Consider the following 16,411-nt stretch of genomic DNA (forward strand, 5'->3'; position numbering starts at 1 on the left):
TACTGTATATATATATATATATATATATATATATATATATATATATTTTTTTTTTTTTTTTCTATAAAGGACATGATTTTTTTCTATAAAGGACACCTATTGATTCATCTCCTTTTCTCTATTTTAATTGTCTATTATTTCAATACTTTTTAAGCTTGTTTTTCAAATTGGCGAATTCGATAAATTGGTTGATTTGATCAAACCTGTAGTATCGTTTTAGTGTTTAACTCCTAAATTTACCTTTCTTGAGTTGTCGGAGAACCTTCAAGTCTTTTTTTTTTTTTTTTGGTGTATAATCTGTTCTAAAATGTTCTCTGTTTTTCTAGAAATGATGTGTGAAGTAATGCCAACGATAAATGAGGACACCCCTATGAGCCAAAGGGGGTCCCAGAGTAGTGGCTCAGACTCGGACTCCCACTTTGAACAACTGATGGTGAACATGCTGGATGAGCGTGACCGGCTTCTGGATACACTGCGGGAAACTCAGGAGAGCCTCAGCTTGGCCCAGCAGCGACTTCAAGATGTTATCTACGATAGAGATTCACTACAGCGTCAACTGAATTCTGCACTGCCCCAGGTAAATTAATCATTAACAATTGTCACTTTTTAAACTGATTAGCTTTATTATCTATTATTTTAATATTTATCTATGTAGTACAGTTAAAGAACAATTGTATAATGGCTTATTGATATGAAAGCAGAAATAAACTCTCTTAACCAACATTAACTAGTTGTATCCTTATGCTGCTAGCATTAGTATATAGATAGGAAAGTATAATATATTTACTTGTTTTAAACTTTTTTTTTTTTTTACATTTCTTCAGTTGCTTCCTACTTTGTGGCCTAGGCCAAAATTATGTCATACATACCACAACGGGCATTTTTGTTTCTTTCATCTGGGGGAGGGAGAGGAGGCTTTGTCTCAGCTAAGCACACCCTTCTGCCTGCATGCCTGAGCTAGGACAGGTGCATTCCAGGAAGTAAATGCTAAATTAATTGTGCGGCCAAACACTGTGCAAATGTATTTCCTGCAATCACGGGTTACAGGAAAGAAATTTGCACTATTCCCCCATCAACACAGAAAGTGCTGACAGGGGAATCAGCAATTGTCTTCTCCTGGCGGGTGCCGGCAGGGGAAGCCATCCCCGCCGGGTGAAGACAGTGATTATCGCTAGCGACTATAGCAGATTGGTTGATCGATCAACTTGGTACATTCAGCCTGCCCATTAATGGTTCGTATCTCAGCCGGTTCTTGCTGAACCAGCTGAGATTCGAACCGTGTAAGGCCGGCATTACTGAGGAAGGCCATGGCTAAAAATGCTAGGGGGTGTTTTTCAAAGTGATTTCTCAACAAAATAAAGCATGGAGACATGGATGGATGGGTGAGTATCCTTTGAATATTAAAATGAATTAAATAGGATTTATAGTTTTTGGTGCTCAGATACAGTTTAGTTCTGCTCTAAAGTATATCTAAACACAATCACTTGAATCAAACATGCCATTGAAGAAGTTATTTTTTCAAAAGGCCAGTTCACACATTGGGATACATTGCTTTGAGGCAGCCCATTATGAAAGGGCTGCCAATGCACTGCAATGCATATTTTAATGGGAATGCACTTTTTTTTAAAATGTCTTACATTTAAATCATCTGGTGATCCTACCCACAAGATGTATCCCCAGACACCTTTTTTTCTAAGTGGCAACGGCAACAAGTACTCAGTTTAGCTTTTGTGGTGTTTCCTCCTACTATGCACTCCATATGTGTGCGCAATCTATTGCATTAGGGTGTGCAACTCAAAGCTCAAAACATACATGGCTTTATCTGCAGCCTCAGCTGCAAGGGGCAGTGAATGAATGGGAAGTACTCTGTGCTGAGTGCATTCCTGTTCATTTACAAACTGAAGCATAGTAAACACAGTGAGCGAGTTTTAATTTAGAAAATAACTATTGTCTAGCCCCTTCCCCCACTCTCCATTTCGAAACATCCCCCGCAGCGGCCGGGGGGGGGGGGGAGAGGATGGGAAGCCAGTAGCACTGCAGGGCGGGAGGGCGAACAAGGAGGGGGGGAGCCTGGGAAGTAGGGGGAATTGGCAATGCACATAGTGATTGGGATGTGCCTAGGCACACCAGGCACATCCCCTGCGTACGCCTATGATGCCCTCTCAAGTCAAACTTTTAGCATTCGTGTTAGTACAATGGCACTCTCTGTTGTAGCAGCTGCAGTAGAACCTTGATTTCCAGCTGACCCTGGAGCTTTCACACATTCAAAAGAAGCTCGAAAAGAGTCTCCAGGATGTGCACAGTGCAAGATGAGAAAATTAAAACACATTAATAGGAAAACTAAACCTGTTTTTTTAAACAAATGTGATCCTATTTTACATAAATTGCTTTACAAAAACTATTCTGTCATGAGAGTTTAGTGTCTTTCAAGTGTTGACCCAAAAGTTGTGTTTTTTTTTTATTTTTTGATATACGGAATGTTGGCCTCCCATTAAAAAAGATGTCCTGTAGCACAATTGAACTTAGTTTTCTCTTAGTCCTTCTGTAAAGTCCCACATATACCTGTATACCAATCAAACCTGCCCATTGAATGATGTCCACCTAATGCAGCTTTCTGGGATGGGTTGCAACAATGCTGCACTGCTCCTGCTCCTGCCACTCATGACGGATTGCAGAATAGTAAAAAGACTAAATGTTGCAGGGGCACCCCCTGTCACTAACCTATTGTCACTGACAATTCAAAAGCCTGTAGGTTGCCCATTAGCACCTATCCATGCCTAGTCCTGCGTACTGCTTTATAAATTGGCAATTTTTGAAACTTTGTTTTTGAAACCCTCTCACTGTGTGCTGCAGTGACTGGGCGAGGCAGCAAGCGAGGAACAAATTCGTGAGGATTTGACTGATTTTTACTTTTTTTTTAACTTTATGAGGTTTGTGTATGACCACCAAGCTATCAAGTGCACATAATTGCCACTAGACAGAATTTCCCAATATTTTTAAATATTGCATTTGGCATCACATAGCCAGATCTAATAAAGCTGAAAACTAGGCAAACTGCTGAATGTACATGAAAGCCTGCAAAATAAATTTTATTTCTATCTGTCAAGTCCTGAAGCTTACACAACTCTACTACACAGCGAAACACAATCTGGCGCGCCCAGAGACATGATTTGTCTTTGGTGCAGTTAAGTAGCACTTTCAGATCTTGTCCTTTCCCCAGCCTGTGACTGGACAGTGAAATGAGAAGTGGCACAAAGGTAAGCTCATCTCTGATGCTCTCCCCCCAATTAGCTTGTCTCTTCTTAAAGCGGAGTTCCGCCTTTCCCTCCATACTGTAGCTGCTGACTTAGGACACTTACCTGTCCTGGATTCCAGCGATGTCTGCGCCGCACCTGATGTTTCCATTGGCTGTCAGGTTCTGCCTCCACCGTTGCCGGTAAGGGAACCCAGCAGTGGGTTGCGCATTTCTATTGGCTCAGTGGCGGGGGAAGGAGGGGGCCGAAATTCCAGGATGAACGGCCGCGGCACTGTGTCCCGGAAGTGGGGAAGGGTACCTGTCAAAAACAGATATCTGTTCCTCCCTCCCCCCTGAAAGGTGCCAAATGTGGCACCTGAGGGGGGGAGGAAGCAAAAGAGCGGAAGATCCTCTTTTGGGTGGAACTCCACTTTAATACTTGAGAACTACAGCACAATGGACTTGGCTCCTTGTGCTTCCTAGTCCTTTCCCAGTCTGAGCTTTGCTGTTCAGTGACTGCAAGAGGTTGATACTAGGTGGTTCCTCTGTTTGCCTTAAAAAAGAAGAAAAAAAAAAAACCTAATACATATATATTAATAAATACAGAGCTGATTTAAATTGTGGCTTAATAATATCTGCCTGGAGATAAACTTAAATTTTTTTGGCTGTTCAGTGGAACATTGGTAAACTTGTTGAATACCGCAGCCTGTACCTGGCATATTGGCCAATGGGTTTCAACATTAATTAATGGCATTGGTGCACTTAAACCTTAGTTTTCTGAATTAAAAATTTATTTTGAGTCTCTAAAAATGTTTTACCCATATTTCATGCCTGTAACTAAAATAAAGTATGTAAAGTGGTACTAAACCCAAAACCAAAAATGTAATATAAAGTACAACAGTTTACTAATCCTTAAGTATAGTGGCTAAATTAGATCCAGCCAGTAATATACTTTTTGTCTGACTTTCTGAGGAACGTTGGAGCCACCCTTGGACAGCAGCATTGTCAGCCTATTGGGAGGATAGTTTTAGATGCATTAGCAGATTTAGATCGACTTGTCTAACAAATATAGGACAAACTTCAGCTAACAGCTTTTAAAGTGGAAGTAAAGTTAACTAAATAAGAAAAACAAAATCTTCTCTCTGCAAGGTGAAGCTATAATGTGCTAGTATGCATCGCATTATGAAAGAGTTATCTTGACACAAAGCACTCCAGCAGCACGCTGTCAGAGGCTTCCATCTTCACCTGGTCTTTCTTCTGGGTCCGTGGGCTCTGGTCCTTTGAACGATGGCATTACTCCCGGGCATGAGCACTTGAGTCACTATTTATGGCACAGGGCTCTGAAGGAATAGCATGGGTATAACGTTCCTTCACTAGCTGCAAAGACACTACATAACTCCTAAACGGATATGTTTAGGAGATATTCCTTGTACCTAAAGGTAAGCTTATAATAAAGAGAAGTGTTGAATGGGGCTTTACTACAACTTTAAGCAGTTATTGCAACATTTATTTTTTCTCTTTTTGGGAAAAAGTTATATTTAAATGAAAACAATGTTGACCATTGTAAGCGCTGCTATCACTGTTAAAGTGGTTGTAAAAGCAGAAAGTTTTTTATCTTAATGCATTCTATGCATTAAAGCGGAGCTCGCCCTAAAAGGGGAAGTTCAGCTTTAGGCACTCCTCTCCCCTAATATGCCACATTTGGCATGTCATTTTTGAGGGTGGTGGAGGTACCTAGTTTTGACAGGTACCTGCTCCCCCTTCCACTCGAGTCACCTAGGCAGCTCAAGTGGAAGTTCTCCTCTCCCCCTTCCTTCTGGGACACGTCAGAGGTCCCAGAAGATTACCCAACCAATGGAGAGGAACTGCGCATGCGCAGTGCGCACCCAGCTGTGAAGCCACAAGCTGTCCCACAAGCCCACACTTACAATGCCGGTGCCCCAGAGAGGAGAGGGAGAGAAGCGAGGCTTCGGGCGGCCGCATCGTTGGACCGTGGGACAGGTGAGTGTGTGTTTATTAAAAATCAGCAGCTACACTTTTTGTAGCTGCTGACTTTTAATAAACACAAAACAAATGGAACTCCGCTGTAAGATAAAAAGCCTTCTGTGTGCAGCATCACCCCCTGCCCCTCTAATACTTACCTGAGCCCCATCTAGATCCAGCAATGTTTCAAGAGTGTCTCAGCTGTACGGGACTCCCCTCCTCATTAGCAGAGACAGCAGCATGGCACCATTGGCTCAATCAAAGTCAGTCAGCCAATGAGGAGAGAAAGGGGGTGGGGCCAGGCCACGGCTCCATGTCTGAATAGACACAGGGAGCTGTGGCTCGGCTCGGGTGCCCCCATAGCAAGCTGCTTGCTCTGGGGGCACTCAACAGGAGGAAGGGGCCAGGAGCACCAAAGAGGGACCCGCGAAGAGGAGGATCTGGGCTGCTCTGTGCAAAATCACTGCACACAGCAGGAAAGTATAAAATGTTTGTTAATTTTAATTAAAAGTAATTAGACTTTACAATCACTTTAAATGATTTGTCCTTTAACTGCCACTTTTGCTGGACAGCTTGGTCTGTTAAAGGAAGTTGAAAAATAACAGATTAGTGGTTTAATCACCAGCTGAAAATAGAGGAAAAAAATGATAGCAGCCACTGCATTTAAGAAATAGTAAACTGCATTCTTTGCTTTTGGGCTTAGTACCGCTTTTAGCATTATTCTGCACAAAAGTCACCTAAAATTATATTTTTCTTTACCAAAATAGTCTATTTTATATTTAGTGTTGACCTGTGATTTACCAAACAATAAAAAATTGTGCCTTAGTCCCAGCTTGGGTCAAGTAGTGTATAAAAATAAATTAATGAAATAAAGTCCCATATTTCCTTTTTTGTCTAATTACTAATAGTGTATGAATACCTTTTTTTTTTTTTTTTTTTTTTAACTAAATTAAACCAGCAATTCAGAATTATGTATGATCAAAGGTAAAAAAAAAAAACATTTTCTTTCTATACTGTACATTGCAAATGTACATATTTCATTAGACCCTATGCTTATTATCTTTTAAGGTGAAACTCCCACCAAAGCTATTTTTTAAGGGTGAAAAAGGGTTAGAAACCAGCTGGTTTTTCTTGCTGTGTTAGATCTCACCCTGACTTTTCTAGTGACTGAACCAATTAGAATCAACAGAGACAATGTCAAAAATACTTTTCCTTTGTAAAATGTAGAAAGGTCAAATGCTGTAAGGTTTCTATTTTTTTTAATTGCTGCTTGTCCCAGTGACCCCCCATTTCCATGTCTTGGTATTACAGGCAGGGGAGGCTCCAGACATTTTTACACTGTTGCTGTACCAGAAGTGTAGGTAGGAGAGCTAGGTTCCTGGTCCTGAATCCCATGTTATCAAAAAAAAAAAAAAAAACAGACAAACGTAATGACAAATGCTTACTCAGAAAAGTTCTCTAGTGTAAGCAATAACACAGAATGAAAATATAGTATTATAGAGTAAGCAAATATAGCGTAAGGAAGGAATGTGTTCATTCATTCATAGACACACACAAGATGGCTAGGACACGCCACTTTCTCCCTCCTCACAGAATTTGACTGACAGCAGCAGGAGCCAATGGCTCCCACTGCACTTAATGTAGCCGGCGAATCCTGGAAAAGAGAGCAGCGCTACCGCAGACAGGCACAGCACTGGATCAAAAAAAGAGACAGGTAAGTGTTTAGGGACTGGGCAGGAGGAACAGGTAAAGGAAGGTTTTTTTACCTTAATGCAGAGAATGCATTAAGGTAAAGAACATTTCGAGTTTAGAACCTCTTTAAAATTATTTGCCTGGGGACTTCTCGCAACTGTTAAGGCCATGAACACATGTAATAAATACTTATGTAATGCATAGTACAATTTAAGTGTATCAGTCAGAACTATGTAAATAAAACATAACATACAGAGGGCAGTGGTCCGGAGTATGTAATGTATGGTCTCTTGCACTACCCTTTGCAGAGCCCCTACATTTCCCTCCAGTGTTCCGTTTCAAACTGCCTCTTGTTTCACATGACCATGCTCTCCTCCACCCATTTTTTTTCTTTCTTTTCATTGGCATGAATGGCATTTTGCTTGCTTTGAGGTCCACAGACTCTTGGGTCTGCCTCGACTGGGTTTCACCAAGACAGGGCTAAGTCATAGGGGGTCCTAACACAAAATGGCAGAGTCTTCATAAAAATGAGGGCAAAAGTCTTGCATTGTCTGTTTTAATAATAGTATCCCACTACATAAAACCATAAAGTACATATTACCTTGAACCCACTTACTTTACTTTACTTTAGCTCCCCTCACCCACTTACTTTAATACCAGTTGTGTCATTTGGCTTTTTGGTTTAGGAAAGTCCAGTGGTGATTGACAGAAGGCAAAAGCCATTTGATATACAACATCATGTAAGTACCCAGGATTTTCATAAGTGTGTAGTCTCCTAGACAGAAAATGAAGCAGTTTGAAGTCATTTAAAAATGTCTTTTAGTTTTTAGGGTACAAAGGCATGTTAATTGCAGTTTTTTTTAACACTATTCCAGCTCTGAAATGCTGTGTGTCCAGCCTGTCAATTAGTTGGAAATGTAATTAGCTACTTGTTTATTATTATGGATTGTTAAATTGTGTTGCACACTATGAAAGGGAGCAATTTAACCTCTAATTATGAAATGTCTCTCCAATTAATTTCATGACTTTGACTCACAGTTATTTACTGTTTTATTTGTTCATAGAAAATGTTTAGAACACATTTTGTTAACGTTGTTGGAAATATTGTACAGCAGAAAACCCTGGTAAAAGACTACCTGGGAGGCAAAGAGGGTTACTTTAGTGACACTAACCCCCCTTGTCTCCTAGGTAGTCTTTTACCAGGGTTTTGTACTACATATGTGTTTGGTTATGGTCACAACACTCAATTTAGTGAGTGGTCTATGGGAATATATGATAGCTGATGATAAGCAAGGGCCCAATGTTTTTTTTTATTTTTACGTTGTGTAACTATACCTGCAATTTTTTTTTTTGTCTTTTTTTTTGCCTTATTTCCAGTCACAATCAAGTATTTCTTGATTATATGTTTCAAATTAAATGACACCTAAGGGAAAACAATGCTAGTAACCTGTAATGTTCTACTGGGGTATTTATATGCTTTAAAGTGTTGTTGCAGCTCTACTACCATCTATCAACTGTAAACATCAAGACAGCATGCATACAGTACACAATCTCTTAGGCTTCATGTACACTACAGCTCCAAAACTTAAAGTTTAGGAGCTTTTGGTGTTTTTTTGCCAAAGCTCCTAAACTCAACTCCATAAAAGCCTATGTGTCCATGTATACATAGGCTTTTAGCAGTGTTTAGGAGTTGCTGCCATTAGGGGAGGTTCAACCTCCCTAAACCTCCCTCTCCTGAACATAGAAGAATCACGCTCAGGATAGGAAAGTTTTGACTGCTGGCCGTGGGAAACTGTAAAATGTGACAAAACCGCTGCAAAATTGAGTTTACCACGTTTTGAGTTACCCCATGGCCGGGGAACATCATGGCCAAGTGTACATGAAGCCTTCCGGTGTTACCAGTATGTTAAATCCCCATTCTTTCAAAAGAACAGAAAAAAAAAAATGGAACCACTTCATTATGTTTAACTATTGTATACTTAATACCACATTATATAATGCATGCTTATGAGTAAAGATGTGGCAATGCTTAACTTCTCAGTTTGTAATTTACATGCACCTTTTTTGAGGGAGCCGCTGTGACATTTGTAGAATATGATTATTTTTTTCTTGTACCTATTTGTGGGTTTTGTCTTTCCTTTAGATTTTTTTAGGCTCGTTCACACAGATGGTTTGCAGCATAAATATGTTGTAGTGCAAAAACACCAGTGTTTTTCCACGCCTTGAGAGCTCCAGGTGGTGCGTACAGTCGGTCATAGAAGTGAATGGTTGTATGCAGCCATGCTTGGGTAAATGGTAAATGGTGATGCTTTTTTTGCCTCAGCTTTTACATGTGCACGTTCGTAAGACATATTCATTCAGCGAATACATCATGTGGGAATGCACATGGAAACGCTAATGCAAAAAAATTGCAAAGAGTACAGTCACGTAGGTTCCATCTGTGGCTCCCTGTGCAAACACACTGGGGTTTTTAGTATTCAGCACCACAGACCATCCATGTGCATACAGCCTTAGGATATTTCTTCCTACTACCTGAAAGAACTAATGCATTTGTTTTGGTCAGATGTCTTCTATTATTTTTATAAGCTCAAGATTATCTGGGAACTGGTCATTTAGAATTTACAAAGCTTGGCAACCATTCTTTTCTCAATCTCTGCATTATTACTTAAACTCTGCCCTACAGTCCTGTTGTAGTACTTCGCTTGTATTTATTACTTGTCTGTTTTTATCTTACTACCTATTATATATACCTATAATAAATAAGCACTAGGGCAAGGAATGACCTGTAGCTACAACAAGCCTTTATTTTAAGGAGGGTAGAGCACATTTGCAGTATAGCAATGGATGGATTACCTTCATTTTTGCTTTGCCTTTCCAAACAAATGTTTTGGCAGTCTGGACAGTTCAGTGGAAGTGTTAGAAACTGTTTTCTATGGCTCTCTCGACCCAGATGCAGGGTCAGTTTAATACACACGCAGCTTATCTATTCCCACTTAATAGTTATCTATTCCAATATCAAATGGCCATGATAAAAATTACAAAGCTTAATCATTTTGAATAGAAATCTTATGTTTTTGTTGTTTCCTAAACAATAGGGTTAGCATTTCCATATTGAATAGTCAGTCAATCCCAGCCAAGAAGAGGAATTCTTAGCTTGTCTGACCAGCCAATATATGGGCACCTTTAAATATACCTCCAGTCAATATTTTGAATTTTCTTGGGGAAGGATTAGAATGTTTGTCAGATTTTATTGTTTGATAAGCAAGGCAGCAGATCTTTCCAAATGGTATATATACAGCAATAAAATCACTAAATGTATCAATATTAGAAAGAGTTAAAAACCTCTGTTGAGTTTAAATTGCTGTCTGCAGTGTTTCCCACAGGAAGTGACCACCATCTAAATATTCTCTCTCTCTCTCTCTATATATATATATATATATATATATATATATATATATATATATATATATATATATAATGTATTTAAATTGTATCTGAAAGCAAAAAAGGAATACATGGCAGCTTACTAGTTCTTGCATGTGGTGGTTGAATTACTTTTATTTTTTTTCTTGCTTTTTTATTCAACCTGGTAATACTGCCAGTAACACTCTGCCTTAGGGGGGCTATACTCACTCCTCCACTGTATGTATAGAGAAGCAGTGTTGCCACCCTTGGACAGCAACATTGCCAACCTCTGGAGGGAGTAGTATTAGCTAGAATATTAGATTTAGATGAACTTTACAGTAACTGATGTGACACGTTGGGGTTTCTTAGCTCAATGTTAGTGCCAAAGCAGCGAGTTAACCTGACCACTTTTATTTAAACAAACAACAAAACTTCACACAGTTATGTCTTCCCACACAGGGGTTTTTCACCATCACTGCAAAAACATAACATTTAGCCTGTTGGCTCTATGGTGGCTGCTTTACTGCTCCAAGAACCTCTTTGGGGTCTTTCTAGCCATCAGTACCTTTTTGGTCCTCCTGACCAAGAAACACATCCCAGTGTTTATGCACAAACTCTGCGTCTTTCTGAAAGCTTTCTAGCTGCTCTGCCCCTCATGAACTTTCTCTCAGGCTCGGACCATGGCCTGTCCTGACTTGGACGCTATGGTGCACACCAGTACCTGTCTCTGTTCCCTTCACAAACTAACCCCCTCAGGTTAAGGCCAAAGCTAAGTTTACACATGCACCAAGATAAGGAATCTCATCTGTGTTTAAAGCCAAACGTACGCCTGTCAACTCTTTATACCAGGGGTTTGAAAACTGTGGCCCTCCAGATGTTGCAGAACTACAATTCCCATGAGCAAGACTCTGACAGCCACAAGAATGACACCCAGAGGCAGAGGCATGATGGGACTTGTGTTTTTTCAGCCGCTGGAGGGCCACAGTTTGCATATCCCTGCTCTATACCAATTATATCCATATGAGCTGACAGTGCAGTCCACATGGTCATGTTTGATTTGCGCTGTGTCCTGCCAAAATATATCCAGCATGCAGTGTTCAGCTTGCTTTACTGCTGTCCAAATGCCAACATTAATAGCATGCCACAAATGCCTCACAAACAAAAAGCTATACAATAGAAAAAACACCATTTTCAAAGGTCCTCTTTAATGTGAGATCTGGGGTCAAAAAGACCTCAGATCTCACATCTACACCTAAAAGCCCAAAAAAAAAAATGTCCTAATTTTTCAGAATGAAAAAAAAAAATGGGCACTTTAAGGCCGTTGGGAGAAGGCGATGTATGACGTTGCTTCGATCCTCCAAGGCCATCTTGCCCTCACTTGACTTCCTGCCGAGAACTACAACGGACTGGATAATTTTCCCCGCTACCGATGGCTCCGGTAAGTGAGGTAAATGACTGGGAAGCGGTGGGGAGGGGGGGGGGGCACCTTATCCGCCGCCCATAAAATTGATCCCTTGGTGAACCCGCTGCTGGGACCACTTTTATGTGAAAGAGGACCGCCTGCCCTGTAAGAAAATACAGGGGTATCTGCTGCCATAATGCCAGTATTCAACGTCAATGTAGCGGCTGGTGGTCTAGAAATGGTTAACAGGCGTTTATTAACATTACTGGCAGTATCAACCGGTAACATAGCTATGTTAGCCAAACATGATTCCTTTTTTTTTTTTCAACTAGATGGATGGGGTAAGCTATTGTATTTTGACAGTGGGGAGACTTCCCTGCTGGCAGAATACAATGATCAGTGTTGCCGGCTATAGTCAGCGGCACTGATTGTTCAGGAAAAACCTGACAGGCTGGTTTCTACAAGTCGATCGATAGATTGACTTGTGTGCAACCAGCTAGCCCATTCATCAATTGAAATTCAGCTGGTCCATGTTAAACTAGCCAAAATTTGATCCATGTATGGCTGGCCTTACAGGGGGACTCAAAAAAGAGTGCTGTGTTTATACTAGTGACAGACCGCATAATACATCATTTTTTGATTTTGCATATAGTTATTTTTGAAACAATATTGACTAAAATTGCACTTTAACATTAATATGCCGGTGTAAATATTCACACTGAACTCACATCCACGTAGAAACATTGCCATCCAATTGTGCAGTGAACACGACCACTTGAAAGTCAGGCTTATCTTAAAAATCATAAAATGATTAATACCTTACTATACTGTAGGTATTTTTAACCCGTGTCTCAGCTTGGTTCCAATAAATAGATAAAAATAGAAACTAGCAATTCCACATGCTTTACAAGAACATAGGTTTTAATCCATACCATTAACCGCTGTACAAAGCATGTTATGAAAGTCTTATGAATGTTCAGGTATTTAAATGCAATTTATGAATTTAATTAATTAATAGATGTAATACTTTTGTACTAAACTTTGTACATATGCAGGTAAGTCATGTATTTGTCACCTTTGTATCTTTTGTGATCATTGTAACCTGCTCAGTATTGGTTTTTGTTTGCCATATTGTACCCCCCTTTGCTACTGGGGGATGGGGGAGTTTTTAATGTACTTTACTATCACGATATTCATAATGTAACATTCATGTAAAAAAAAAAAAAAAAAAAAAGCCATATTCTGTTCTCATTTGCTTATCTATAACTTCTTTAATTTAAGTTCTTTCAAAGCCAAGACCAATGCTTATGATTACCTAATTGAGCCATTCAATGTTGTGACACATGCAGTTCTTTCACTCTGTGTCCATGGGTTGTGTGTATAGTAAATGTGCCAAGCAAAGGATGAAGGCATTGGGTGGAACTTTTATGGCATCCCATTCTTAGTCCGTTGGGTTCAATATTGAGTTGGCCCACCCTTTGCAGTTATAACAGCTTCAACTCTTCTGGAAAGGCTGTCGACAAGGTTAAGGAGTGTGTCTATGGGAATGTTTAACCATTCTTCCAGAAGTGCATTTGTGAGGTTAGGCACTGATGTTGGAGAGAAGGTCTGGCTCACAGTCTGTGCTCTAATTCCTCCCAAAGGTGTTCTGTCGGGTTAAGGTCAGGACTGTGCAGGCCAGTCAAATTCCTCCACCCCAAACTCAGTAATTCGTGTCTTTATGGACCTTGCTTTCTGCACTGGTTCAAATCATTTATTGGAGTGGGGACTATGGTGTGGGGTTGTTTTTCAGGGGTTGGGCTTGGCCCTTTAGTTCCAGTGAAGGGAACTCTTAAAGAGGAAGTAAACTTCCCTTTAATGTCTGTACCTATAGGTAAGCCTTTAATGTGTGGGAGTGACGCCACGTGGCTCCAGCCAGTCACACAGCCAGAGTCCGTGGACTCGGAAGGAAGAAAGGCGAAGATGGATGCAGCCTCCAGCGGGGACGACGAGGGCTTTGTTTGCAGGGAAGTGCAATGCATACTAGCACATTGTGCCTTTAATTTGCAGGTAAGAAAAAACCGGTAAAAATCATTGGGTGGAGGGGGATTATGGTTTGGGGTTGTTTTTCAGAGGTTGGGCTTGGCAAGATTCCAGTGAAGGGAACTCTTAAGATGTCAGCATATCAAGACATTTTGGACAATTTCATTCTCCCAACTTTGTAGGAACAGTTTGGGGCTGGTCCTTCCTGTTCCAACATGATTGCAAAAAGCAAGGTCCATAAAGACATGGATGAGCGAGTTTGGGGTAAAGAAACTTGAATGGCCTGCACAGAGCCCTGATCTCAACCCGATAGAACACCTTTGGGATGAATTAGGCTCCATGTACACGGGACGCTGAAAATGGCCGTTTAGGAGCAGTTGGGCGTTTTTTTCAGAAGCCCCTGAACCCATCTACATTTTATCTTATCTGTCCATGTACACAGGGTCGTTTACAGTCATTTGCAGGCAGTTGCGTTCAGGGACTGTTTTTAGAACGCAATTATTTGCGTTCGAACGTGTGTTTCTCGGCGTTTCAAACGCACAAACGCGTCCGAACACGTCCGAACGCGTCCGAACGCGATGACCCGCGTTTAGCGTTCGCGTTTTTCCATTTTAAAGGGGAATCATTTTTTTTTACCTCTAGGAACGGTTCTAAACGCAAACGCCCGCAAACGCCCGCTAAACGCGGGTACAAACGCGACCGAACGGACGTTTCAAACGTCCTAAAAATTCCAGCATTCAAAGGGACTTTTAACAACGTCCCGTGTACATGGAGCCTTAGACTGCAGACTGTGAGCCAGGCCATCTCTCCAACATCTGTGCCTAACCTCACAAATGACCTTCTGGAAGAATGGTCAAACATTCCCATAGACACACTCCTAAACCTTGTGGACAGCTTTCCCAGAAGAGTTTAGGCTGTTATAGCTGCAAAGGGTGGGCCAACTCAATATTGAACCCTACGAACTAAGCCTTGGATGCCATTAAAGAGGAAGTAAACTCAAAAAAAAAATCCGAGAAAAAAAAAGCCCTGTAAAGAGAAAGGCATAATGAGCTAGTATGCATCGCATACTAGCTCATTATGCAGTACTTACCTTAAAACGAAGCCCCCGCCGTGCCGCCACCTCAGCGACAGGACGGCGACATGTCCTGCCGTCCCGCTTCCGGGTTCGCGTCCTCCGGCCATCTGATTGGCCGGAGGCGCGAGTACATCACTCCCGCGCATGCGCGCGGGAGCCGCCGTTCACGGCACTGAGCTCTGAAGGAACGGCACGGGTGGCCGTTCCCTCAGAGCGCCTGCGCCGATGACGTCATCGGCAGTTTGCGCTGTAAATATCTCCTAAACGGTGCTAGTTTGGGAGATATTTATAGCACCTATAGGTAAGCCTTAATATAGGCTTACCTATAGGTAAAAGTTATACAAGAGGGTTTACAACCTCTTTAAAGTTCATGTGCGTGTAAAGGCAGGCGTCCCAACACTTTTGGAGACATAGTGTTTGTCTGTGTGTGTATGTATATGCATACATATTTTTTTCAACTGGGAGTATTTTCCTCTCTGTCCAGGCGGTCAGAGGAACAGGAGGTAAAAGGAAATCTCTCCAATAAGGAGATAACAATTTTTTTTCCCAATTTGCTTAGGTAAAGCCCCATATACATGGGCCAATATTTGGCCGGTGTGTAAGGCACTCAGGCTGATGGAAGCCAGCCATTTGGCCGACTTCTGTTGGACGTATATGCTGGAAAACCGTCCGACTTCCGATCAGTGCTCTCAACCAATGGCGGAGAGCTCTCATCGGAGTGTTCTGGCGGGGGAGCTCACAGTTTTTTTTTCTTCATCCTGCTGGGTTGAACGGAAAAAACAAATAGTGTGTACCAAGCTTTAACCCCTCTCATTTTTCTTATCTTTGTGCCACAGACCGCAATAAAAACTTGACAAGTGTTAACCCCTCCCTACTTATTATAAGTAAGCCAGTCTACACTCCTCTTACAGTATGTACGAATAACTCAGCCGATGTCCATTTACCTTCTTTTCATTTTTCTTTCTGTAACCCAGAGGGACAAAGCAGTCTGCATGCCTACATCTATGATGTTTTACAGGTTATCAGGTTTGTGCTGTGAAATGCATTATGCGCACACGCTGGTGCAATTTGTCATGTGATTTGACAGGTCGCACCCAATTGTCAGCAAAGGAACTGTTCAAATCGACGCAGCTCCAACTTTGTGGTGCCGTCCCGATTTGAAAAAGTAGTTCCTGCACTACTTTTGCCAATTTCAGCTATGAATTGCATAGACACCAGTTCATAAAGTCGCACAGATGTCAGCCAAGTCGCACATGAAGTCGCACTGACATGCGGCTTTGAAATTGTGCAAGTTCAAGTAAAATTGCACAATTTCAAAGCCGTATTTACTGTGAACCAGGACTTAGGTAGGTATCTATTCATGAAGCAATAATGAAATGCAATTTTAAATGCAACTATTGCAAATTTCTAAATGTGGTGTAGTATATTAATCTTGTAGTTCCATGTACAGCATTAAACTGAACTGGTTTTAAAGTGATATGAAAGGCTAGTTAAAAAAAAAAAAAATAACGAACATGTCATTACCTGCTTTGTGCAATGGTTTTGCACAGAGCAGCCCCGATTCTCCTCTTCTCATCAGGGTTTCTGGCCTCTCCCT

The 16,411-nt window shown here is 41.1% G+C and overlaps 1 protein-coding gene across 4 annotated transcripts in view; it reads left to right on the plus strand.

The window, feature by feature from the left end:
- Positions 1–328: 328 nt before the first annotated feature.
- Positions 329–16,411, plus strand: part of PPFIA2 (PTPRF interacting protein alpha 2) — a gene marked incomplete at its 5' end in the record, with an annotated part of 484,274 nt that continues 468,191 nt past the window's right edge. For 2 of the 4 annotated variants that reach the window (XM_082256722.1, XM_082256721.1), the window contains 2 exons: positions 330–577; positions 7,597–7,650. In XM_082256722.1, the coding sequence (XP_082112848.1) occupies positions 332–577; positions 7,597–7,650 (300 nt within the window). Of the gene's footprint in view, positions 578–7,596; positions 7,651–16,411 lie in introns of all 4 variants that reach the window. The other 2 variants (XM_082256724.1, XM_082256723.1) reach the window with 1 other exon arrangement.

This window comes from Pelophylax lessonae, assembly GCF_965119305.1.
Source record: "Pelophylax lessonae genome assembly, chromosome: 4".
Classification (NCBI taxonomy): domain Eukaryota; kingdom Metazoa; phylum Chordata; class Amphibia; order Anura; family Ranidae; genus Pelophylax; species Pelophylax lessonae.